The sequence below is a fragment of the Silurus meridionalis genome, chromosome 26, assembly GCF_014805685.1.
Source record: "Silurus meridionalis isolate SWU-2019-XX chromosome 26, ASM1480568v1, whole genome shotgun sequence".
NCBI lineage: Eukaryota > Metazoa > Chordata > Actinopteri > Siluriformes > Siluridae > Silurus > Silurus meridionalis.
Window position 1 is genome coordinate 2,750,259 of NC_060909.1, and position 25,996 is coordinate 2,776,254.

Genomic DNA, 25,996 nt, shown 5'->3' on the forward strand with positions numbered 1-25,996 from the left:
GTCCTTAAAAAAAAAGTGTACATTTAATAAAAACAGTAAAAATGTTGACTATACAACTTATTGGGGTCGCTTCTAGGCATTTTTTTTACTTTTTGCAGAAGTAAATGTTCTGCTCCTTGATGGAGCTCAACATCTCGGCTCTTTTGGGAAAAATGACATTCTAAAATTCTGTCTGAGAGAAAAGGATTCGGATTTCGAGTGAATTTGCCGATGCCATTTACAGCATCGACTCATGTTTTTCCCAGAAATGATTTGAAATCTATCTGCCAAGTCGAAGCTGCATTTTGCTCCACCCTCCCTTCATAACAAGCACGAGGCAGACCTGTGAAAGTGCTGCATTGGGAACCTTGAACCAGAACCATTTATTTTTGGGCAAAGGGGAAATTTTGTGCGGTCAGGTTTTAGTGGCGATTCTTGGGGGGGCGAGTAGCCGGACACAGTGGTCTTCTTACTCGCAGTGTAGATGGTCATGTTCTCAGAGCAGAAACGATGACTCTGCTTTTTCAGGCTTCAGCAGATGTGAAACAGAACGTGCCAGACTCTGCTCTGTTTCTCCTTCCATCTCTGCCTCTCTCAGACAGGAGGATTTGGCACATACGGTCATGACTTCATGAGCTTTCAGAGTTTACTTTAATCCTTCATGTGTTTTTTTTTTTTTTTTGTTGTTGTTTTTTTTTTTTTTGGGGGGGGGTTAAAGTTAAAAAGAAAGTTGTTAAAAAGAAATAAAACCTCATCTACATGATCTGTCTGTCTGTCTAGCTATCTGTTTGTGTCTGTCTGTCTCTCTGTCTATCCGTTTGTGTCTGTCTGTCTGTCTCTCTCTGTCTGTCTGTCTATCTGTCTGTCTATCTATCCGTCTGTCTGTCTGTGTCTTTGTCTGTCTGTCCGTCCGTCCGTCCGTCCGCCTGCCTCTCCGTCTGTCTGTCTGTCTAATAGATATCTATCTGTGTCTGTCTGTCCGTCTGTCTGCCTCTGTCTGTCTGCCTCTGTCTGTCTGTCTAATAGTAGACTAAACGTTTATTTAGAAATGTACCTTGACAAAAGTACGCAGAGAGTTCTCCATATGGAACAGTGTACTTGTCGCCTCCCCCGGACAACAGCTGGAGAAGGTGAATGCCATGTGACCTGTCTCTTAATGACACACACACACAAACGCACAAAAAAAAAAAAACCCACCCAAAAGCCGTCAGACGCAGAGGGTGTGGTATAGAATGTCATGCAGGCGGGTGGAATGCGAGTGTTTTCTTGCGACGTCGTCTCTAATAACACGTACGCACGAGCGAACGAGGTTTTCACTTCATTTCGCCCGAAGGGAAACCCGCTGACTGTTTCTATTTTGGGAATATGAAACAATGGCACAATTTATTTGGGCACCGAGTTCCGCCCCACTTGAGACGCCGCGACACGGCCGAGCACCGCACTCGCTGTATTTCTTTCTACCGAAATTTCAGTAGAATAAACCCAAACATGTCTGCCTCGCACATCGTTTCCAGGGGAGAAAAAACTGCTAATGTATAGCAGCGAGTAAAATGTCGTGACTTGTCAAAAACAACCTGAACGCAACTCCTCCCTCTTTGTACAGACATGTTTTGCATGTCGGTCTGGTCTCCAGCCAGGACGGCTTTCTTTCTCAGTCGCTGTTCCACCGTGAACCTGCGTGACACACTGTACTCCACGGTGTAAAGCAGAACCAGTCCACGCCCTTTCTCACTATTTACACCTGAGTGCAGCTTCAGTCCCGACCTTCTGTTCCACCAGAGCTGTAGCGGCCATATGCTATGCTACAGCTACGAGCTTACAGAAAAAATAGAGATCCAGGAGTTTTTTTTTTTTTTTTTTTCCTTCCCTTTAACGCCATTATTTATGTGGACAAAAGTATGGGGACACCTGACTTTTCCAGCCGTATGTGGTTCCTCCTTAAACTGTTCCCACAAACTTGGAGCCACACAATTGGATGCGGTGGCATGAACTTTTCCCTTCACTTAAAAACTCAAACCTGTTCCCTTGGAGTGGAAGATCTGCTATATAACTCCAACCCTACTGAGCAACAAATGTAAAGGCTGATTGCACCCTCGGGCCTCCTCACCTTCTCACCTACATCTCCACAAAATCTAGCAGAACATCTTCCCAGAAGAGTGGAGCTCATTACAAGAGCAAACGGAGAATTAACGTGGGATGGGATCTTCAAAAAGAAAAAAAAAGCACATACACTATTTTGTCAAATGTTTGCGGACACCTGGTGATAAGGATGGTGTGTGCTTTTTGATCAAAGCATTCCACATTTAGTCCCAACTTTCTCTTATAATTTGCTTCACTCTTCTGGGAAGATGTTCTGCTAGATTATGTGGAGATGGAGGTGAGAAGGTGAGGAGGCCCGAGGGTGCAATCAGCCTTCACATTTATTCCAAAGGTGTTTAGTATGTTTGAGATCAGAGCACTATAGCAGAAGATCTAGTGTGTGAATCTTATAGTCAGGTGTCCAAAAACTCCATATCGTGTTTAATGCTGTGGATTCATCAGTCATCTCGGACTCCATGTGACGAGGCAGACCGAGACGGGGTTTCCAGCCGTGTTTGAGATTTCCTCTCAGGCAGAAAACTACCGAACATGAAATCATTGGCCAACTTGGCGCTTGCGATCACACGATCTTCTGTACGGTCGTGCGTCAAAGGAGGCACGCGGCGTTTTTGGGATATATTGTACACAAACGATATTTCCTCCAAACCCCACATCCGTTTTTTTGAAGGTATTTTCTGTTAAAAATAAATAAATAAAAATGATTTGATGGCGATTTCATTTTATATCGTTTCAGATGTAATTTTGATGTTTATGATGATGTTTTTTCCACGAGCTCCTGGGGAAGTTTCAGCACTAACTAAACCTCACTTGCTGATCTAACCATGTCTTTCTTCTTCAAGGATCAGTGTGTAGCTACTCCTCCTGTGTGTGTGTGTGTGTGTGTGTGTGTGTGTGTGTGTGTGTGTGTGTGTGTGTGTGTGTGTGTGTGTGTGTGCGCTCCCCCAGAGCGACCAGCACTAACTAAATCTGCCAGATCTGCCCTCCGCCAAGCTTTCGCCGTCTGCTGCCTCCCGTAACAGATTGCGCTCTCGCTATGTTCGAAGTTTACTTCCTTTCTGCCCAGGACCTTCAGGATTGGACCAGAACTAGCACGGCGCTGTGTGTGTGTTTTGAGAAAACGCTCGGGTTTATGTCTGAACAATAGCAAGACTGTCAGAATGTTGTTTGTTCTTCTGACGAATCTGATCGCAGCGTCGTCTTTTATACAAACAATCAAATCGAAGTTGTAAATAATCTATATCAGTTTGCATGCGTCAGCTCAAACAAGATGTTTCTATTTATGTTTGTTTATGATGCAGTTTATATACATTTCCCCAAATTTCTTCTCAAATTCCTGGTAAGTTTCCAAATGTTTTGGAAGATTTCCCCAATTCCGTAGATGCAGTTCCCATGGAAACTTTACAGAAATCTACCAGAAATTTTCCGACCCTTTGCAACCACCGATACAAATATCGAATGAAGGTGATTTGGGGATTTCCCTTCTCTCTGGGATGACTGTATTAATTGGGACGTATTTAACGTGGCAGGAGGAAAGACGCTATGCTGAGAAAGTTTATGAAGACATGGTTGTTTAGAGGCTCGAGGTAACTGGTTTATATTTCACTGCGAGCTCTGACTGTTTCGCAGCAGGTTATGGAAAAGGCCAAAAGGGAAGCAAAAAGTTCAGCGATTATTTATTTTGATCTGCATTATACTTAATGGATTGGATGTTGCTGCAACTTGCCAGAGTTTTATGAGCTGTGGTTAAGTTCTATGTTAACAGTAGTAGTGGTGTAGTGTTAGGAAGTAAATGTAGCTTTTTCACGTATCTGTAATTTACTAAAGTATTTCCATTTGGGGAGACTTTTACTGTAACTTCACTACATTTGGAAATCAAATATTTACATTTTTACTCGACTGCATTTTGCGAAATCGGTCGTGCCTTTTTATTTACGAGGATAAAAACGTAACCGGTCAAACACACAGCGATCCACCAATCAGGGTCGAGCGCTCGCTCTGTTTTAAACTTGTCTTGATTGGCGCTCAGTGGTATCTACTGATCACCAACATACAGTTTAGCGTCGGTTCAACAGAATATTGAGAGAGGAAGAAACTCCCGATTCGAACTTGCCACAACACACGTGACCTCATTTACACGATCTTTTTAAAGTTGCGATTTTGGGCTCGTGATCATTGTAATAGATACAAAAATGTAACAAATCGCAGTACTTTGGATGCTTAAGTGCATTTGAAGGCAACAACTTTTGTACTTTTGCTGAAGTGAATGATTAAAGGGACTTTTAATGGAGACATATTTAAGTGTATTCCTGCTTTCGCCCACCACTGTGGATGAGTGAGGAGATAATAGCTCTCTGAGGAGAGGATACATTTCCCACTGCGTACCAATAAGAGCGATGGTGGGTTATGAGTTTCATAGCCAGGATAGTGAAGACCAACATTTGGCCAGCAGAGGTGGAGAATTCTGTCCAGTTGGGAAAAAGATGCTAATGCTCAGCCTCTCGGGGGAAAAAAGAGAGCCGGACATGTTTACAACTTTTTCCACATCTGCGATGTATTACTTCAGGACATGTTAGAGGCAGGATGTACTCGTTTAACCCCATCAGTCCCGATCAGCAGTCTATACACGGACCAGGATCAAGCTGTTCCGGTCCATCCCACTAAACGTGGGTGGTTCTTTTGTTGGATGTTTGTACTCAGTGAATGTAGAGGGCTCTTAATTTTTCTTCTGAGATCTAAGCCTGGATTGCTGCGGCTTTTCAGTTTGGTACCGAACAGCGAGTAGGCCTCTGTGGAGCTCTCGATTAGCATTTGTTGACCCACTGCTATTTCTTATGGTTTTTTTTTTTTTTTTGCCAGAATGCTTTCGATAAACAGTCCACGATGCTTCCAAGTCCGGTTTAATGAGAACATTGATGTAGCATGAGTTTTAAAGCCTTTCAACGCAACAGAATCGCCCATGTCCAGTTTTCATTTGTAGGCAAGGATTGAACTTTCCTGAGGGAAACACATTTTCTATGAAGTGTGGCTTCTAAATGGTTTTGGCCGGGTTCGGAGGACTGGGCAGGGGCTATATGGTTTCTCAAAGGAATCCAGCTGGACCGGGTCATATCACAGGGCCGGGAATGCTCTCCAGGTCCCACGCTCCCTCCACCCTCTCACTGTTTTATTAGCCAGGCTTCTCGTGGGAGGGCACCCTCAAAACAGCAATCTAACTCAGAAATAATGTGTTGGAAGTGCGTTCCAATAGCAACATTCACTCATTCAACAATCTGTCTAGTGCCTTAGTGGCTCTGATGTTTTCTTGTAGCGATCAAGCATTTAGGTCTTAAACGACACTAAAAAAACAAATGTAAATAAATTGCTCTCTGGTGGGCCTTTTTGAAGCCATCAATCTTTTTTATTCCAAGTAATCATTGTCTGGTTATCCAATCGTTCATGGGTTTTTTCCTGCATCTATTTTGAGTGTGCTATCTTTACTTGAACATCCCATTCCATGCTTAGTTTCCATTTGCTGTTATAATAAGCTCCACTCATCTAAGATGATGCTCCACTAGATTTTTTAAAAGATTTGTGCTCATTCAGTAGGTGAGGTGAGAAGGCCTGGGGTGCAGTCAGAGTTCACATACAGGAGACATTTCAGGAGATCTTCCATATCTTCATGGAGCTGGCATTATGCAAAGGAGCATTGCCACGCTGGAATATATTTGAGTCTTCTAGTTCAAGTGAAAGCAAAATGTCATGCTACCACATCCAAGTATGTCCAAAACAAATGATTGCCTTCAACAGTTTGGTGAAGAACCACATATGGATGGAAGTCAGATGTACTTATTATACTTATGACTATATAATGTATCTGAAAAAAGATGGAAGATCTCCAAATGTCCCTTCTTGCAAGTACGGTCTTGATACAGTTCGGAGAGAATAAAATCCTGATCCTTTTGGAGGCGGGGTTAGCTTAGCAGTTCAAGCTTTGGACTTTGGATCCGAAGGTCACAAGTTAAAATCCCAGCACCACCAAGCTGAAACTCCTAGGCCCCTGAGCTAGGCCTTTTAACCTTATAGCTGCTCAGCTGTACTTTCTTTCGGCTTCTCCCGTTAGGGGTCGCCACAGCGGATCCTCCGCATGTTTCAGCTGTACAAATGAGATAAATGTAAGTCACTCTGGATAAGGGTTTTTGCCAAATGTCATAAATGTATAAGTCGTGCATAAATGTGGCCCTTAATCGTGCGGTATAGAATATTTCCACAGCTTGTCTTGTTTGACTGTATAGTAGAGGTTGACCGATGAATTAGCTTGGCGGATTATTTGGCAACGATAGTTAGATTGCTGGGATAGATTTCGGCTATTGGCAAAAATCCAAAACGATGGTTTTTCCTGGTTCCGGTCCACTGTCGTTACGAGAGCGGCCTCTAGGGGTGAAACTCTGACACCATTTGCTGTTTGCATTTATTATTTATGAATTATATAATTATATTTATTAATTAATATATTCGTATTTATTACATTTTATACAATTTTTATGATTCAGTGCTGTTTTTTGTTTGTTTGTTTTTTGTAATAATATTCAGTCTATTTTACATGGAGTGTTTTTTTTTTTTTTTTTTTTTTATCCAGTATCCATTTTAAAAACTCTCGGTTGTTCAATCAGCAAGTACGATCCAACCCGGCTTTCGGTATTGGTCGACCTTTAGTGAATACAGCTGTTGTTTGGCATCTGGCTTCATCATGGCTTCAGCATCTGGTGTAGAAACTCTGCATGCTCGATTTGCTGCAATGCAAACGGATTTTTCGTTTGGTCTTGTGTCAATGGGTGCGTTCGAGGTTCTGTTGTAGCTGTTTGTTCCGTCGGCTCGTGGTTTTAGATGAACGACAAACAGGATTAGATTTTTTTTTTTTTGTTTCATCCCGTTCAGTGTGGATATTGCAGCACTTTTGTTTGTTCTCTGCTCTGTTCCCAGACGTGGTCGTCCCTGTAGTATAATTGAAGCAGTAAATCAGCGAAGTGTACCTGGGAAGCGTTAACACCGGGGACCGAGCGTGGCTCTGTTTGTGTGTGTGCCCGCAGGCCCGTTGAGGCTCCTGCTGATTGCAGAGTGCCACAATAGTCTGCCACTCTATTTTATTTTATGTTTTATTTTTCCTCCTCTTCACAGCTTCTCTATCTCTTTCTTTCTCCGCCCCGTCTCGCTTTCCTGTTGCTTGTTTTGCCCTCTACTAACCCCCTGAGCCCCGAGCTCCATGCTCCTGTACATGTGGTGGTCAGTAACCCCCTGATTGTTTCCATTTCCAAAGGGAGCAGCAGCCATGGACCGAAGAGAAACGGCCCGGGTTTAGATTAATATCGCAGCTCAACAGGTGACCCTTGATCTTCGAACTCCCTCTTTCACCGATCAGCTCTTTTTGGATTTCTGTCTCATATATTTTTCCTCTTTTCTCTTCACACACGCCTCTTATTATGATGGTCATGTCTCCATGCACAAAGTTAAACCCAATCATTAATGATGCCCTTTTTTTTTTTTTCTTCCCTACCGCTTCAAATATTTATATATTTGTATCTTTCGAAGAGTAATAAATGAATGTCAGACACTTCTATACTAAACTAACCTGAAATTAGACCTGAACCTGAATTCTACGTTTCTACTAATCTCTTGTTTCTTTTAAATACACCGGACTTGAATCTTTCTGCTGCAAATGAAAGCATGAGCTTGAAAACGTAAGTGATGATAAATGCGTTTTTTTTTTTTGTTTTGTTTTGTTTTGTTTTTTTTCTCGAATCGAAAATTAGATTTGTGCCGATTGTTACACGAATTCTGCTTTTATTCACAGTTAATTGAATTGCAGCCACGGTATATTAGTCTTGAAAAATTGGTTTATCTGCAGCATTTGGTCTAAATTAGGAAATGAACTGCGATTCGAGTCCATTCTCGATGTTTCCACTCCTTTTTTTTTTTTCTTTTTTTTCTTCCAGTATTCCCTACGGTCAAAAGCAAAATGCCTCGCATTCACCGTTCATGTGTAATGATCAGTGTTCGAGCTCTGTATTCAGTGTTTGCTCGGTGAAGAGGGGCCAGAAAAGCACCGGAGCTTTCTGAAGAGCCCTTGATGTTGATCTCATGTGTAACTGTTTAAAGAACAGTGAGCAGAAGCCAGGGATAATTGTGTCTCCTACATGCACATGAGACTCACTCGAGATGTATTTTTATATGCTTTTAGACCTAACATGGTAATAACCAATGCCCTTTTTTATATATATCTTTTCTGCTCTTTTCCTCTTCCTCCTCCTCATCACAGAACCAACTCGGATTCGGCTCTGCATACGAGTGCGATGAACCCAAACCAGCAGGATCCATACAGCGGGAACCAACAGACAGGACGAGGACCACCTCAGCGCAACGGTGAGCACCTTCTCACTGTAAACCGAATCCATTGTGTTAATATACGTCTGTTCAAGCACTCAAAATAAACAAAAACATCGCGTGGGTGGCATTCAGGATGGGATGTGTGTGTGTGTGTGTGTGTGTGTGTGTGCGTGTGTGGGTGAATGGATGATGAGCAAACGAGGTGCTAGCATTTTGTACTGGTGCAATTAAGACCCATTATTGAATGTTCTGGAAGGTGTAGCAGTGCTCAGATCCTCTGCTCTGTATATATACACACTATATGGACAAAAGTTCGTAGTCACATGACTTATAAGATCCCATTGCTAACGATACACCAAATTCACGTTTTACGGCTCCTAAGTCACAGTTCAATTTCAGTGCAATTAGGAGGGAAAAATGCAAAACATAAAATTGCTGGAAATTTGTTTTATTTATTTATTTTTTTATTTATTTTTTTTTTTTTTTTTTTTTTTTTTTATTAACAGTTTAAAATGTTTATTATATTTTTTGTATGCCTGCTTGTTATAAAATATATAAAAATGAAGTAGAATAAATCAAATTAATGCAATACCCTCTTTTATTATTATATTGATTAAATTAGGAAATTAATTAAATTGGCACGAATTTAATTAAATATTAAATTCAATTAAATAAGTGGGAAAATTGCATTACATAGTTTACATTTGTTAGAACACATTTGGGTAATACAGATAAGTGTGTGTGTGTGTGTGTGTGTGTGTGTGTGTGTGTGTGTGTGTGTGTGTGTGTGTGTTTTTCTAAAGATATGATCTACTTAACAGTTCTATTTATTCCAGCATTTATTTCTTCATTCTTTCCATCCTTCATTCAATCATTCCTTCGATATGCGGATTTGTCAGAATTCTTGAAGCTGGACATAAAAACGCAAAAGATTTCGTATCACTAGCGTTTGGCGATGGCAGCGATTTCACACGTGTGCACTACGAACGCACTACGGATCGTATTTATGGTACGGAGTGAGCAGACGAATGAACACGTGAAAAAAAAAAAAAAACGAACACGCTTGTCATCATTCTCGCTCTTGCCTTTGCGACTTAGCAGACACGATTGAAAAATGCTACACGAGTCCATTAGTAACGATCGTGGAATGTGGAAACGCCGCTCGCTTTTGGATATTTAAAGTCCTTGCTTTTCCGGTTTTCCTGTTTGGATGTCGAATACAGACTACTGCCACCTGTTGGTGGTGAGGGAGAGTTCTGTTTTCTCACGCAAGAGCAGAACGTAGAAACGGTTTGGTGCGTCGGATGCGTGTCCCGACACTTTTGCTCCATTCTGTGTGTGTGTGTATGTGTGTGTGTGTGTGTGTGTGTGTGTGTGTGTGTGTTTATTGACTAAGCTATGGTTTACTGATTAACAGAAAAAAAAAAGTTTGCTCAGTGTAACATGGAAATCCCAGCCGTGTACCATCCCTCCAAACGTGGCCCTCTGGGAAACGCTTGATTTCCGTGTTCACGGTGTTTATTTTTATTTATTTATTTTTTAAACGACAGTACAGTAGAATCCTCTTCACTGCACTATCCCTTTGTTTTTCCTGCTTTTACACACCAGGAGTCAAGCCGTTAGATAATTAGCAAACCTTTTATGGGCTTTAATTAGACGTTCGGGGGGGAAATAAAAGCGAACAAAAAAAGCGATGGCGTGCGTGAGGACCTTACACAATTAGAGTCTGAGTAAATAATCCTGCCACCACGAGCTGCCCCAAACGGCTATTCAGACAATTATGTTTAGTCTCTAAATACTGACAAAAAATTATGATGATTTTGCACACTTTTCTGCCCACAAGAATCAGAATCCCGAACGCTGCAATCTGATTGGCTCTCTGCCGTTCTGTGCAACAGCAGGAAAAGCAATGCCTTGAGTGTAACCTTACTGTAACCCTGGACCATAAAAGGTCACAGCTATATAGTCAAAAGTATTAGGACAACAGACTTTTCAAGCTGTATGTGGTTCTACTCCAAACTGTTAACACAAAGCTGGAGGCACCCAGCTGTATAGGACGTCTTTTGGATGTGCTGTCATTAAATTAAACTTCGAGACCCAAACCTGTTCCATTAGTACACAAAGTCAGAAGATATGCTTCACATGGGTTGGAGTGGAACATCTCCCGCTATAGAGCTGCAGCCCTATTGAACAATAAATTTGAGTGACTGCACTCCAGGTCCCCTCACCTTCTCACCTACATCAGTACCTGGGTACCACCAGGGGAGCTGGTCGCTCAGTGGTTAAGGCATCGGATCATAAGGTCAGAAGTTCAAATCCCAGCACCAGAAACTCACCAGAGGAACCAGACACAAAAGGGAACCGTCGACAAACAGTTCCATCAATGTTGAGATGTTCAGTGATTGGAGCTTAAATGCAGACCTGCTCATGCAAACTGTGATCCCGAGCCCATTATAGCAGGCTGTTGATATTAATCACAGTCCAAATCCATCCTCATTATCCAGCAGTTACCGGAGGTAAAGCTTACAGCTCGGGTTCTGTTCTCATAAAAGCCAAGAGTAATCTTTTGTGGGAAGCGCTTGAGAAAGACCTCTAACTCTCAGTTGTGTACTTGAATTTAAAACCACTTTGGCTCGACAACCTGAGTAAATGCAAACGTAGTGTTTTTGAGCATGAAACAACAACAACAATTGTTGGATTGACCACTCGTGGCTTCCTGTGTGACATGAAGGAGAGTATTTACAGAGCGCGTGTGAATGCCGTTTAGTCTACATGTCGAAGCAGGATGTTTGGTGAGGTATCCAGGGCAGCATGGAGACTGAAAGCCTGCAGCTCAGAGCTCTCATCTTTTGCTGACCGATGAGAAGCTTATAGACCTGTTTGGCAGCTAGAACTGAATACGTTTCAGATGGCGTTACGTGAAACCAGCCGATTTTGTTCACGGCGCGTGAAAACCGTCTCCATAGAAAAAGAACGATTGCTGTTCTATTTATACGAGCGTCTCTAGAGCAATATTCATTATGTTATCAAGTTTCACCACTACATGTGAGGCACTTGGGCATCCTGTAAATATAGCTGGTGTTTACTTTAGGGCTTAGGCTCGGGGCCGAGGATCGTTGAGTTGATTTTGGCGGAGCCTTTGATCAAGCATATGCATCAGGTCAAGGAATTATTTTTTGCACTCTGTTCTTAGAACAGCTCCTGTCGGTAAATAATCGTGAGTGGGGTTTTTTTTATTGGTGCATCGGCATAAAAGTTAACAATGCGATGCATGGATTTGAAAAAGTGTATTCATAAAAATAGTTTTTAACATATTTGTATCTGTAAAAACTGATTCATTTATACATAAACTGTCTGTCTGTCTGTCTGTCTGTCTGTCTGTCTGTCTGTCTGTCTGTCTGTCTGTCTGTCTGTCTGTCTGTCTGTCTATCTATCTATCTATCTATCTATCTATCTATCTATCTATCTATCTATCTATCTATCTATCTATCTATCTATCTATCTATCTATCTATCTATCTATCTATCTATCTATCTATCTATCTATCTATCTATCTATGTGACTGTGGCGTATCACTATGGAGACTGAGGCGTGTCCTGAGAGTCACATAGAATACAGATTAACATGGCAGAGGTAGAGCTGCATCTTCCTGCAGACAGAACAGAAAAAGAACGTCTGGTTTTCTTTCATCTCTTTTTTTCTTTTCTTTCATTTATTTTTTTGCACTACAGAGGCCTGGTCGTGAAAAGGCCATGCGTTAGAAGTCAAAGGGCACTAAAGAGAGGAGACCCAAACCTGTTCCATCATGACAATACTGGATGGAGTGGAAGTTCTCCTGCTATAGAGCTAGAAAGCCTATTGAACAATGAATGTGAACATCTGACTTTGCTAAACACCCTTGTGGTTGAATGAGCACAAAATCTAGTGGAGATGAAGACCAGAAAAGAGACAAAATGGTGACTCCTTGTCGTTTGTCCATATAGTGTATGTTCTTGTTGATTGGGGTGCAGAGATGACCTGAGCCTTCTCAAGCTGTTGGACAGTTTTGGCTTAAAGCCTGAGGTGATCCTGCACTTAGCCAGAATTAGCCCAGTGCACACAGGGGAAGGAGAAAGAAGGCCTGTTCTCTAAAGACTCTTTCTGCTGCATGCTAAACAATGCTTCTCCTTTGATTCTCACACTGCCCGGAGTCACTCAGCCTAACCCCCCAACCGCCTTCTTCATTCCTCTTCTTACAGCAGCTTCTCTTATAATCCTCTCGAAGAGACACAACATTGTATCGTGATCTCCGAAATCGGCCCGGTCTGCAGTGGAAGGCCCGAACTCTCGAACGGGTGGAGCCAAGGGTGCGCTCCGAGTGACTCTGTTTGTATGAATCAAATATTTGCTCTTTGGGAAGTCAGGACCATCCCAGCAGGATTAACATCCACCAATGCAGCTTTAAGCTCTAAAGCCGTCTTTTGCAGAAACACAAATACGAATACAAATACATTCCCGGGTGTGTGTGTGTGTGTGTGTGTGTGTGTGTGTGTGTGTGTGTGTGTGTGTGTGTGTGTGTGTGTGTGTGTGTGTGTGTGTGTGTGTGTGTGTGTGTGTGTGTGTGTGTTGCATGGAGAAAAAACCTTGAACTGGTTCTAAACAGCGATTATGGAGCACATAATGTTATAAAGTGCCTTTATGTGAACAGTCGGACAATTCAGATGGAAATCTTTTGTAGAATTAATGTGCATTTATAAAGCATATGACGGAAAAAAGTCAGGGCTTCTAGGGCTGTCAAAATGAGATTTAAAGGCACAGATTTTATCAACGCAGCGCAGAATTTAATTGAAAATATAAACACAGATCCGGCACTAAAAACCGTCCGTGTGGAAACAGCAAAAGTTACGTGTGGTGTCAAGAATATCTTGTATTCATGCGCTATTTCGAGTTTTGTTTTTACTAATAATAGACATAAAGTGTCCATATTTGTCCAAGTTAACTCATGACAATCATGCGGTAAATATTGGAATGATTGACAGCCCTAATATAGAGACACTAAATAAGTGAGGTATTGATTTGCATTGTAAAAGATCTTTTGTTTTGTCTTTCCTTCCCGTGTCGGTGTATCGATGCAGCCAGCATGAATGAAGCGGAGGTGGATGGCACAGGAGATGGTAAGTGTGTGTGTGTGTGTGTGTGTGTGTGTGTGTGTGTGTGTGTGTGTGGGCAGAATATCGACAATGCAGGTAATGTTGCTGCATCAGGTTACTGACCTTGCTTGTGGCATTCTGCACTGTACACAACCCTCACTAAACTTTCTTGACCCCAAACCACTGCTACATGGGAATGAATTCGCCCCCCCCTCCTGCATTTTAAAATACCCAGCGGTTTTGACGACCTACATAACCACAGTTTGGTTGTTTCCTGTGCTGAGGATTTTGTGTGATGTTTGTTAGTGCCCCCTACTGGCGAGATTGGTCAGGCACAGAGAGAATGACTTCTGTCTATCAAATTGTATAATTTCTTCCCATCTTTATATTGTATAATACACACATGCAATTTCTAAATATCGAATGCATTAAATAGTTGTACTGTAGGATTATAACAAACACAATGTTCTCCACATCAACATCCCCCCTGTGTTGAGTGTTCCTCTTTGTTCAAATGCATACTGTACGTCTTTTTTCTCTTTTTTTCCTGCAGTCTTTTCTTTCCCTGCGGTTCCTAACGAGGAGAGTCTTATTGGTGTGAGTAAGCCGTTGCCCAGGCAGCTGTGGGAGGCCAAAAAGGTGAGTGTGTGTGTGAATGCATTCAAGCCTCACAGTACATCATATGTTGTTAACAGCATGATGCTTTATTATGGTTTGAGAGCAATGAACAGTTTTCAGCCTTGTGTCTGCAGAATGAGGAAGAAACCTTGAGAGGAACCAGACTCAAAAGGGGAACTATCCTCATTTGGGTGATATTAAGAGTGTGATTATAGTCTTAAAACAATACAGAACACTGGAGAGTGAGAACTAACATGAGCACTGGAGTGTGTGATTATGAGTCATGTCCTTTCTACAGTCTTATACAGTCATTTGTAGTTATAGAACCAGGAGCTACTGAGCAACTCATAAAATAGCTCAACATTTGAGATCACAGATCCAACACCAGCTTCTCCATGCCAGAGCCTTTAAACACTCAAGGAGGTCCATATTAAGGAGGAAGATGATCGCATCTTTCACTCCTATACCTGGATCTGATGCTGTCTGGGCCTGCAGCCTTCCTCGCTTTGATCTTCCTGAGCTCCATTCTCACCTAGGCTTCTGTCAATGCTTTTTCCAATCTTTAAACATTTTTTATAAAAAAATAATAATAAAAGGATGGGGTTTATGGTTGCGCCACCTAGAGGATGACATCTTAATTTTTAATCTCCCCAACGGTTTTACAAAACAACCCCACAAAATTTAAGAAGTATTAAAAAGAAGTAGTTCGAGGAGTTCATCCCCGAAACTAGGAAAATGACTCCGAAGTTGGTCTGCGATCTTTTCTTAACGAACTCCGTGAGCTCAGAATGGACGATATACCGCAAACTTATCAACTTTAAATAAGGAGCTAAATTCTAAAAAATATAACTGATCTCTTTTAGGCAATTATTTATTCTTTTTTTTTTTTCTGAAATCTGGCGCCCCCTGGTTTTATCGTGGAATTGCATTTGCCTGATTTTCCCGGTCTCTCGGCGGAGAGCACGATAGACCAAAAAAAAACATATAGGGAATCGGTTTAATGAAGTTATATGTTGAAATATTAAAATTTATTTATAAAAATATAATTACAAATGTTTTCGGTGTGTGTTTAAAGTGTGTGGGAGGATGATTTACGGCTTATACAATAAAAAAAAAAGGCATTTTTGTGCTTTTCGGTGAGGGAGTACTGTATTGCTGTATGTTACTGCACTAAAAACAAAATATAAACCATTTTAAAACTTTCATTGTGACAGGTGCAGTCCCTTTCATCACGGCCCAAATCTTGTGAAGTACCTGGCATCAAGTAAGTCTGAATAGCTTTATTTTTATTATTTTTTTCAATAGTTCTTTTTACGAACACTTTTGTTCTATTCGCCACGTAAAACAGTTGTTTCGTCTGATTCGTGTCTGATTCTTTCCTTCCAGTATATACCCATCTCCAGAGCAGAACATCGGTCTCTCTCACTACCAGGGCACGTTAAATACAGGCGGCTCTCTCCCGGACCTCACTAACCTGCACTTCCCGTCTCCTCTTCCCACCCCACTTGACCCTGAGGAAGGGGGCTACCCCAACCTGAGCGGAGGCAGCAGTACAGGGAACCTGCCCGCTGCCATGATGCATCTTGGAATCGGAAATTCTCACGGTGAGGTCATTGAACGGGTAAAATTGATCACATGCCAAAAGCTAGAGGTCGACCGATTCTCACTGATTAATCAACCGCTAGTTTTTAAAATGTATACTGGATTTTAAAAAAGTAATAGTAAAAAAATTGTATTGAACTTTATTATTTAAAAAAAAGTTATTGAATCATAAATATGTGCTGAATGAAAAAAAAATTATTAAATTAATCAAGACAATTAGATAAATCAATTAGAAATAATGAATGTAATATAGCGCTCTCCGTGCAGCGCCGATCTCGCTTGTAAAAACAAACAGCACGTGTTGTCAGTGATTCGCCTCTAGAGGCCGCTCTCGTAACAAGAGCCGAATTTCTCAGCCGCTCCATGATCGGACGCAATCTGGAAAAACTAACGACGTGGATTTTTGAAGAAAAGTATACTTTATGACGATTATTCTGCAAAATCGGTAAAACGGTCGACCTCTAGTGAAAACCTTATTAAAGCGTAATCTGAGATACATCGTTTCCGAAATGCGAAACATTTTTTAGATTTTTTTTCCAAAAACTGAGGCTCATCTGTGACCAATCCTTGCACAAAATGTGCATTTCCTTGGCTGAACTTGGCAGAAGTCATGCAGCCCAAGTGCCCCAACGAACACTTCACGCTTTGTTCCGTGGTTCTTTTAGACATAGTGTGATGAATAAATGCAGCTTGTTCTCTGCACAGGCACACATCCGTGCCTAAGAGTAGCCAGACTCTTGCTCTTCTCCTGCCCCCAACCCCCTCCCAACCCAAAACAATTACCCCAATATCCGATCTGATTGCTCTCTTTTAGTTCTCGATCTTTGGACCTTCCATTCAGGCTCATGGCAGGAACAGAGGGACAGCGCAGTCAGTTCTCCTAAACTGCTATCAACAGCTTTTTTTTTTCCTTCCTGTTCTCAGTGGCTCACAAACGATCCCTGTGTTTCAGACAGTAAGTAGGGAAAGATTGAGACTGCAGAGCTCTAAGATTTGTTCGCTTTCAGTCAACGTTTCCAAGCCGTTTGAAGATTCTAATGGCTTCCGGGTCAATCCCGAGCGAGGACCGCACTGAACTTTTCAACCTTAAAAAAAAAAACTACTCGGGGCATTGAAGTCGAACTGGGACTTTTATGTGTACAGGAATAAAAATGGATGCTGGAGTGGCAGTGCTACACGCAGTACTAACTAGCGTGTCCTATTACTGATAGGTGCCGCCAGTGCAGAGTACGTTAATCAAGATGGCAGACGAAAGTGTTTGTGCGTTGCGTGGAACAAAGTGTGGTGCTGAAGTTTCTTGCGAATTAAGTTTTTTCAGAAGACTTCAAGACGCTCGGCCGCATTAAGACATTTGAACGGTGTAAACGTTTGAAAGATGTCCGACGATCATCATGCACAAGATGGCGACATTTTCGGGGGTCGAGCTCGTCGAATGTCTTCCTGATCTTTGGTGGTCTTCCAGTGCTTATCTTCCGCTCTTAAACGCTTTGAACGACTCGTTGCAGCAATGCCGCAGTAAACTTGCCGAATAACGTTAAGCGTCTCTGTAGTAGACTCGCCCTCATCATTTTAACTTGCTGAAATCGCAGACGGGGTAACTTACGTGGTCAGAATAGCAGGACGATGTCTTTTGGCACGCTGACTTAATGAAGGTCTGTGCTCCCTGTGACTGTGCGTGCAAGCCTTGTGCTGCCATCTGGTGGCATGTTACAAAACTAGTCTCAACTTTTGGATATCACCTCGTAAATGTAGCAGGGGAGTGTGTCAAAAAATAAACGCAGTTTCCACTCTGTTATAAACTTAAAAGTCCCGGTTTGACGCGAACGTCCCTCAAAAGCACAATAACGCAGCAAATATGGACCATGATCATGGTAGTTTTACTGGAAATGCAGCTAAAGACCGCAAAACGGAGTGGCTTTTCTCTTTTCCGCTTGAGATTAATATTCTTCTGCTTCTTTTAGGTTTATCGTCCTCTCTGAGCAACCCTTCCATCCATTCTTCTTTGCGGCTTTCCTCGCTCTCCAGCCCTCCTGCAGGGGGCATGGCCACTTCTCCCAGGAGGCGGCCGGCTCCCATCAGCCCCCTGACCCTTTCTCCTGGCTCTGAGCAGCGCCGCAGTCTGGGGAAGCAGCTCTCACCCACCATGTCTCCATCCCTTTCTCCAATCACACAGGTACATCTCTTTCACAGCAACTCGTAAACAGGTGTAACGAGGTGTGTAACCTACGCATGTTCGATTTAGAATTTAAAGTCATTATAGTCTGGTTAAATATGGTCTTTAAAATCTATAGTGAAGTCTGCATATTTGAGTCTGGAAAAGTATGGAATTATATAAATATCATGTTTGTTGTTTTAACGATTTTCCATTTGACGTTATCAAGTATATCGCAAAACCCAAACAAAACACACCTACCATGTGCAGGGATACATCACGTGATGAAGTCTAGTAGGTTAGACTCGTGCGTGTACATCTAGAGTTCAGTCTAATGATCACGAAACTCAAGATATGTGGGCAGAAAATGTTTATTATTTCCTATAGTTAATCAATATACCGGAAAAAAGTGCTATATTTTTTTCCTTTCCGGAAATCATATATTGATATTAATGAACAGATGAATAAACGAGAAGGTCGTCTTAGGAGACTTACGTTTTAGATCAGATAATTTTTGCTCTATTTTGCCAACAAAAATAATTCTGTAAAACGCCACCGCTTTCCTGAATGAATCACTTGCATAAAGGATTTGATTCAGTCGCTTTGATTCGCTTATTGACTTGCGGTTTTAGTTTCGCTTAAAAAGTATTTTCTCATTTTTTAAATAATCTCAGATATCAGTATTTAACGTTTTTTGTTAAAAATATCATAAAATTTATTTATGCATTTGTAACATAATCGAAATCTGCAAAAATCCACACCGATAGTTTTTCCTGGATTCCAGTCCACTGTCATTACGAGAGCGACCTCTAGAGGCGAATCACTGAAACCACGTGTTGTTTGTTTTGACATGCGAGACTGCACACAAAATCGCAGTAATGCGAAGTTTTCTCGCTCTCTACAGGGGGTCCCCTTGGACACCAGCAACCTACCAATGGAGCCACCGCCTCCTTACCCTCTCTACCAGCAATCACAGCAGACCTTGCAGCAGCAGTCGACCCAGTCCCATCTGTCCAGCCTCCAACAGCGCCAGCTTCAGGGAGGACAGCAGCAGCAGCACCAACAACAACAGCAGCACCAACAACAACAACAACAACAACAGCAGCAGCACCACCAACAACAACAACAACAGCAACAGCAGCAGCACCAACAACAGCAACAGCAGCAGCACCATCAACAACAACAGCAACAGCAGCAGCAACAACAACAACAGCAACAGCAGCGGCAGCAACCGGTTTCTCCTTTGCAGAACATTCCCCTAGACTTCAACTCTAGTGTCGTGAGTTCCTCCTAGAATTTTATTCTCCACTAGAGAAGTGGGAGAGGGACAATTTATTGATATTTAACGATTGTTTTCGTCTTAAATTAAAAACTGGGAGGTACAGTATTGTATAGGACGTTTTTGGATGCGGTAGCGTTCAATTTTCAACAACAATAATAATCTTTATTTTATATAGCGGCTTTAAAAGTAACATCTGAAGCATTTTCCAAGCATAAAAATAGAAAACAAATGACAAATAATAAATAAAATAAAAAAATAAGCAAATAAAATAAACAACACACAAATACCTCACAAAAAAATATTTTATCTTCAAACTAGGAGCCTCAAACCTGCTTCAGCATGGCAACGCCCCCTGTGCACAAAGCCAGCTCCATGAAGATATGCTTTGCATGGTGTTTGTGGACTGGTCTGGGATGCGGTCAACGTTTCAACCCATCCCACAGGTGTTCTAGGTTAAGGTTAGAGCTCTATTAGGAGATCTTCCACTCCAACCCATGTTGAAGCATATCTTCATTAAACTGGCTTTCTGTACAGGGGCATTGAACAGGTTTGTAAAAGGAAAATGTAATGCCACCATATCCAAAGGCACTTCGGGGGTAACAGTTAGGTGAAGAACCACAAAATGAAGTTAGACGTCCCAATACTTTTGTTCATGTATCATTATGTGATTTAAGAATTAACCAGATTTTTTTTTCCCCTCTTACTAGCATAACAGTATGGGCGTGTTCTTCAACGATCCGTTCATGGAGTCGCAGTTCTCCGGTCGTCAGTCCAAGTGTCCGCCCTATCAGGTGCAAACCGACACCCCGTGCCATCAGCTTTTCACGTACACAATAAAATTCCATCACAAAGATAAATCATTGGACTCAATTTTTTATAAATTTTTTTGGCCAGTTTAAAACAGATTTCCTTTTCTCAAAGCAGGTGCTCCGTATCGAATAAGAACATATCTTCACATTATTAGTAAATATAAAAAATAGATCCATGTCATTCGATCATTTCTTTTTTGCGTTGCATTAGCTGTGAAGAACTCATGTCCAGTTGCTGAGTAAATATGTATTTGCGTTTTCTGTTTTTCATGCAGCAGGACCAGTATAATATGCTGGACCACGCAATGTGCTCCATGGCTGGAGGATTCGACCCGTCCTCCAACCTTTATTGCTCCCAGTCTTCGCTTATGGGCTTGAGCGGTAGTCACGGCAACCTTCATGACCCCTTGCCGATGAAGTCTAACATGCTGTACTCAAACTGTGGCGGTGCAGTGCCCAATATCATACTCACAGGTAACGTCTGGTACAGAAACCCACCATAAAAGACAGCTGTTGTGTCATTTTATTTGTTTGTCTGTCTGACTATCTGTTTGTTTATACTGTATCAGTCTGACCATCTGTCTGTCTGTTTATTTATCTGACTATTTATTTGTCTGTCTGACTATCTATCTGTGTCTTACTGTCTATCTTTCTATATGTCTGTCTGTCTGTCTTTATCTATCTGACTGTCTATTTGTCTGTCTATCTATCTGTCTATCTTTCTATATGTCTGTCTGTCTGACTCTGTCTGTCTGTCTGTCTGACTCTGTCTCATGTCTGTCTGTTTATCTGACTGTCTATTTGTCTGTCTGTCTATCTATCTATCTATCTATCTGTGTCTGTCTGTCTGTCTATCTGTCTATCTTTCTATATGTCTGTCTGTCTGTCTGCCTCTGTCTCCTGTCTGTCTGTTTATCTATCTGACTGTCTATTTGTCTGTCTGTCTATCTATCTGTGTCTGTCTGTCTAGCTTTCTATATGTCTGTCTCTCTGATTCTGTCTGCCTGTCTGTCTGACTCTGTCTGCCAGTCTGTCTGTTTATCTATTTGTCTGTCTCTGTCTATCTGTCTGTCTGTCTATCTGTCTGTCTGACTCTGTCTGCCTGTCTGTCTATCTTTCTAGCTGTCTGTCTGTCTGCCTATCTGCCTGTCTGTCTATCCAGCTATCTGTCTGTGGATGCAGAGCCATTTTGAAAACTGTATTAAACGAAGACTTTACTGTCTACTGCTTCCAGATGAGTCGAGTCCGAGCCTATCCAAGGATATCAGCAGCGTCCTGTCTGCCGTCCCCGAGTGCTTCGATTCGGAGGGGGTTTTCCCCCTGGAGGACGAGCTTCGCATTGAACCTCTCACCCTGGATGGTCTGAGCATGCTCAGTGACCCCAACATGGTCCTCCCGGACCCTTCTGTGGAGGACAGCTTCCGCAGCGACAGGCTCTGAAGCCTCTCGTCACCTCTCTCTTTCTCACACACAAACAAACAAACTCGCTCGAGATGTCAAATCTCCCACAGCAGGACCCTATCTTGTTTTTCTCTCTCACACACACACACACACACACACACACACACACACACACACACACACACAGCAAAAACATTCGTCCCTCCCGCCCCCATCAGCCATTCAGTACACTACAGCTTCATGTACAGTGACTGGTGAGATGTTCACACGTTACTATGACTTACAGGAGCGTCGTCTCTCAGGGGCCATTCTCACTCCGTGTCCTCCATCTGCCACTCGAGACACTGATGATCGTGATGTTCACACAGAGCACGCTCAGAATTCTATCTGAACGCTCCATACACCCAACCACACGCACACACACACACACACACACACACACACACACACACACACACACAAACATCCTGGTCTAAGATTTAACAAAGATCTTTGGCCAGTTTAAGATCTGGGAATCGATCCATTCAGGATTGTACATGTGGAGAACGTGTGCATCAACGCATCGACGCTCATTGTTTATATACATATGATTTTGAATATTTCATCCGCGACACCAGCAGCACTCGTGTGGATGACATTGTCCTGAGGTTCTTCATTCTTGCCTTCATTACAAAAGGAATCCAGCGGAATAGTGATAATCAGCTGCACCGCATTGCACGTCTCCGCCTGCGCCAACCGAACCCGCGCATGCATTCAGAGCACGACGACTCGACGGAAGCGTTTTCTCCATTCTTAATATCCAGCACTGTGACTGTCTGCAGTGTGTGTGAGATTGTATATAAATATATATATATATATATATATATATATATATATATATATATATATGAGATAAAGAGAATACACACCATCATGGAACAGAAGGAGCCAGCAATCTGCCCGGTCGCAGCTCATATTGATGCACCACATGCGCCGTGTCTGTGCAACCAGCAGGACGAGGTCGAGCTTTTTTTCACACCGCATCGCACGAGCCATGAATTCTTTCCCTCATTACATAAAGTTTAAGGGAAAAGGGTTTTTCTTTAAGGAGCATTATTTGTTTTGTTTGTTAGTTTTTTTTAAGTGAAAGAAAAGTTAATCGTCGTTTTTTTTTTGTTTTTGGTTTTTTTACAAAAAAAGGGAAACCTGTTTACAAAAAAATGAGTTTAAGAAAAAAAAATATATATATATATATATATATATATATATATATATATATATATATATAAATAATTCTTTTTTATTTTTTGTTTTGTTTTTTTTGGGGAAGAGTATATTTGTACTTTTTAATGGTCCAGTCTGAACGGCGGCGAGTGAAGCCATTTTTGCGCTTTTTTTTTTTTTTTTTTGGCTATGCAGAAATTTATTATCGGGGTAAACTCAAGACTTGAGTGAGAGTCACAGAATGATGAGAAAATGAACTCTTTTACTTGTATATTTAATACTATAAAACAGTTCTATATATTCACTTTATACATTTTATACTGACTTGTAATATGTCCTGGCTGTCTGTCTCTTTTTCTTTTTTTTTTTTCTTCTCTCATCTGTCAGGCTTAGAGTTTTATCCGGTGTATGATATGTGATGGTTTTTCTGAACTCTCGGCTCTGAATATTCCCTCTGTGGTCAGAAGGTCTAATCGTGGACATGGTACACACACACACACACACACACACACACACACATCGGTTGCCCACGTCAAACGTTTGCACTGATCCGTCTGAAGGAAGCGCGTTTATTCAAGTCCCTTTGAGCTGTGATTTTGCACATGACGTATGCAAAAAAAAAAAAAAAAAAAAAAAAAAACTAAAGCCTTTGGAATGTATGCATTTTTTTTTTTTTTTTTTTTTTATGGCACAAAAAAAAGACCAATTTTTTTTATTACTTTTTTTTTTTTTTTTTTTTAAAGAAAATGTCTCTGTGCAGAAATGATGCTCAGGAATGATGAATGTTCTTTGTTAGGATCAAATCATTCAAATCATAAATCATGTCACTCAGCTTTGTTCTGTTAAACGAAAAAAGAGATTATTAATAAGAAGAAGCACTTCTATGTGTATACCATGTCCACGTTCAGTTGGAATTTCACGCTCTGACGCTCTGTGCACTTGAAGGAAGAATCGGCCGGACAGATCCTGCAGGCAAACTGAGATTCTGATGTCCACCTGTGTTTGAAGAAATGGTTATTTCTCTGATTTTTTTTATTGTTGTTTTATAGCATGATGCAGCTCAGAGGTTTCTACTGCCTCTTCTATTGCATAGTGCTCCTTCTCTTTTTCTTTTTGGGGGGCAAAAGTTTGTGGACACCCGACCATACGATTCATAGTGCACTTTTTTTTTCTTTTTTTTTTAAACATCCCGTTCCAAATCTCACCCCCTTACAATAAGCACCACTTTTCTGAGATGATGTTCCACTAGATTTTGTGGAGATTTGGTGTCAAACATATCTTCACTGAGCTGCCTTTGTGCACAGGATCATCACCATGCTGTCGTCGAACACGTTTGGGTCTCGTAGTTCAAAGAAAAACTCAAGACGTCCTTTACAATTCCTGTGTGTGGGGAATGCTAGCTTAGCCGTTAGGGACTTTGGATTAGAAGGTTGTGAGTTCAAATCCCACTCCCACTAAGCAAGCTGACACTTCTGGGCCCCTGAGGAAGGCCCTCAACCCTTTATAAATGAGATAAATGCAAGTCGCTTTTATCTCTAAAACGCCATAAATGTAAACTCAGAAGTGTGTTCCTCAATGAAGAACCACATATGGCTGGGAAAGCTGGGTGTCTGAATACTTTTGCCGATACACTGCATATTATAGCTTTCACTGCCCGTCGTTGCATTTCTAACACTTTGTATGCAGGTTGACGCTTTTACACTTTTAACGGAAGATTGTATTTTTTCAGCGGCTCGTTCTTTCGACCCTCTGCTTTATAGAGGACGCCTTCGTCCTCGTCTTCTTCTGCCTTACTGTCGCTGGGCTCTGACCTCGTGACCGTCTCTTCTGATTGTACTGTGATGTCTCCCCGATTCCAAGCCCTGTGCTGAATTTTTTTATTTAATTTTTTAAATATATAAAAAAGTTTTCTGGTCTGTACTACAATTCATAGTGGTAGATTTCTAATGTTTGTAGAGAAAAAAAAAATTGTTTAATTTTTTTTTTTTTTTTGGTGGTTTTACTATATATATATTTTTTATTACTCGTAGTCACCTTTAAAAAATGTACAGCTCTGTTATTTAAAAAGAAACTGATGTCTTGTTTACTAGTGTTACTACTTTTCTTTCTTTTTTTTTATGCCATTTTAAGCCTTGTTTTTCTTCTTCTTTTCCCAGATATTAAAATCGATTATTACATCGTAATGCTTTTGGTTTGTGACGTATAGTGCTTTGATTTAATATAAACAAATAAAAACTCTGTCTCTTTATGACGTGTCGAACGCACTTTGTATCAGATTCTCAAGAATTCAGCAAAGTATTTTATTGTCGTTGTGTCGCCAGTAGATGGCGGCAGCGAGACATTTTTCACCTGTTCAGGATGCAGAAGGTTGTAGCTTTCAGGCTTTTCTTCATCATACACCCGATATAGACTAAAGTATTGGGACTAGTGGTCGACCGATATATCGATATCGCCGATATATCGGCCGATATTTAGATTATTCGACATTGGCCAAAAAAATCCTTCTGCTTGCTCAATATTTTTCAGTGTCGGATCCACAGCTCAGCGGTAGCTCCAGTTAGGGGGACACAGGAAATATACATTGTCAAACAAAAACAATCAAGAACCTCCTGACTGTCTCTTCCTCAGATATACTCGCTGTTGTTGTTTACTTTTAAAAAAGACGCAGTTACAGCAGACTGATTTACTTTTATTCTCTACGATTATTATATCTTAATATCTGCATCTCCATTAAAAATCCACCGATTGAGACACATGACTTTTCCAGCCATATATGGTTCCAGCATGACAATGCTCCTGTGCACAAAGCCAGCTCCATGAATGTATGCTTTTACATGGTTTGGAGTAGAAGATCTCCTGCTTTCGAGGTCTGAGCTCAACCCTGTTGAACCATGAATGTGAACGCTGACTGCACTCCAGGCCTCCTCACCACATCTACACCACTATCTGACTTTATCAACGCGTGTTTCTGAATGAAAAAGGTAAGATAAACATCTTCAGTGGAGGTAGAGCATATGAGCATATTCGATAATATTTATCCTTTCTCGGATGCTGATTTTTTTGATGAGGTTTATGAACTGAAATATGAATGATAATCTGATCATTAGAGGGGGGAGTTTTTGAAAACATTTGGTTACATCCCTCAGTCGAGTGCGGAAATTCAGATTCATTTAGAAAACCTGTGTACAGAAATGGTGCGTCTGGTGATGTTTTTTCCCCCATATGAAAAATGGAGTGTGTGAACTTCAAAGTGTCAAATAAAGAACACTGCTAATAACACGGCACACAAGCAGAGGATCAAGGCGAAATGAGAGGAGAGAAGAGAAGGAGGAAAGGAAAGAAAGGAGGAAAGAAAGGAAAA

General features: G+C 41.3%; 1 protein-coding gene across 3 annotated transcripts in view; it reads left to right on the forward strand.

Annotated features, from left to right (window-relative positions):
- crtc3 (CREB regulated transcription coactivator 3) overlaps positions 1–22,594 on the forward strand; it is a 34,703-nt gene extending 12,109 nt beyond the window's left edge. The window contains exons 4-15 of one of the 3 annotated variants that reach the window (XM_046840707.1): positions 1,048–1,109; positions 7,373–7,435; positions 8,372–8,475; positions 13,554–13,592; positions 14,122–14,207; positions 15,401–15,450; positions 15,573–15,790; positions 17,750–17,961; positions 18,845–19,219; positions 19,930–20,013; positions 20,307–20,505; positions 21,266–22,594. In XM_046840707.1, the coding sequence (XP_046696663.1) occupies positions 1,048–1,109; positions 7,373–7,435; positions 8,372–8,475; positions 13,554–13,592; positions 14,122–14,207; positions 15,401–15,450; positions 15,573–15,790; positions 17,750–17,961; positions 18,845–19,219; positions 19,930–20,013; positions 20,307–20,505; positions 21,266–21,471 (1,698 nt within the window). In that variant the 3' untranslated portion in view covers positions 21,472–22,594. The remainder of the gene's footprint in view (positions 1–1,047; positions 1,110–7,372; positions 7,436–8,371; positions 8,476–13,553; positions 13,593–14,121; positions 14,208–15,400; positions 15,451–15,572; positions 15,791–17,749; positions 17,962–18,844; positions 19,220–19,929; positions 20,014–20,306; positions 20,506–21,265) is intronic. The other 2 variants (XM_046840708.1, XM_046840709.1) reach the window with 2 other exon arrangements.
- The last annotated feature ends 3,402 nt before the right edge of the window (positions 22,595–25,996 follow it).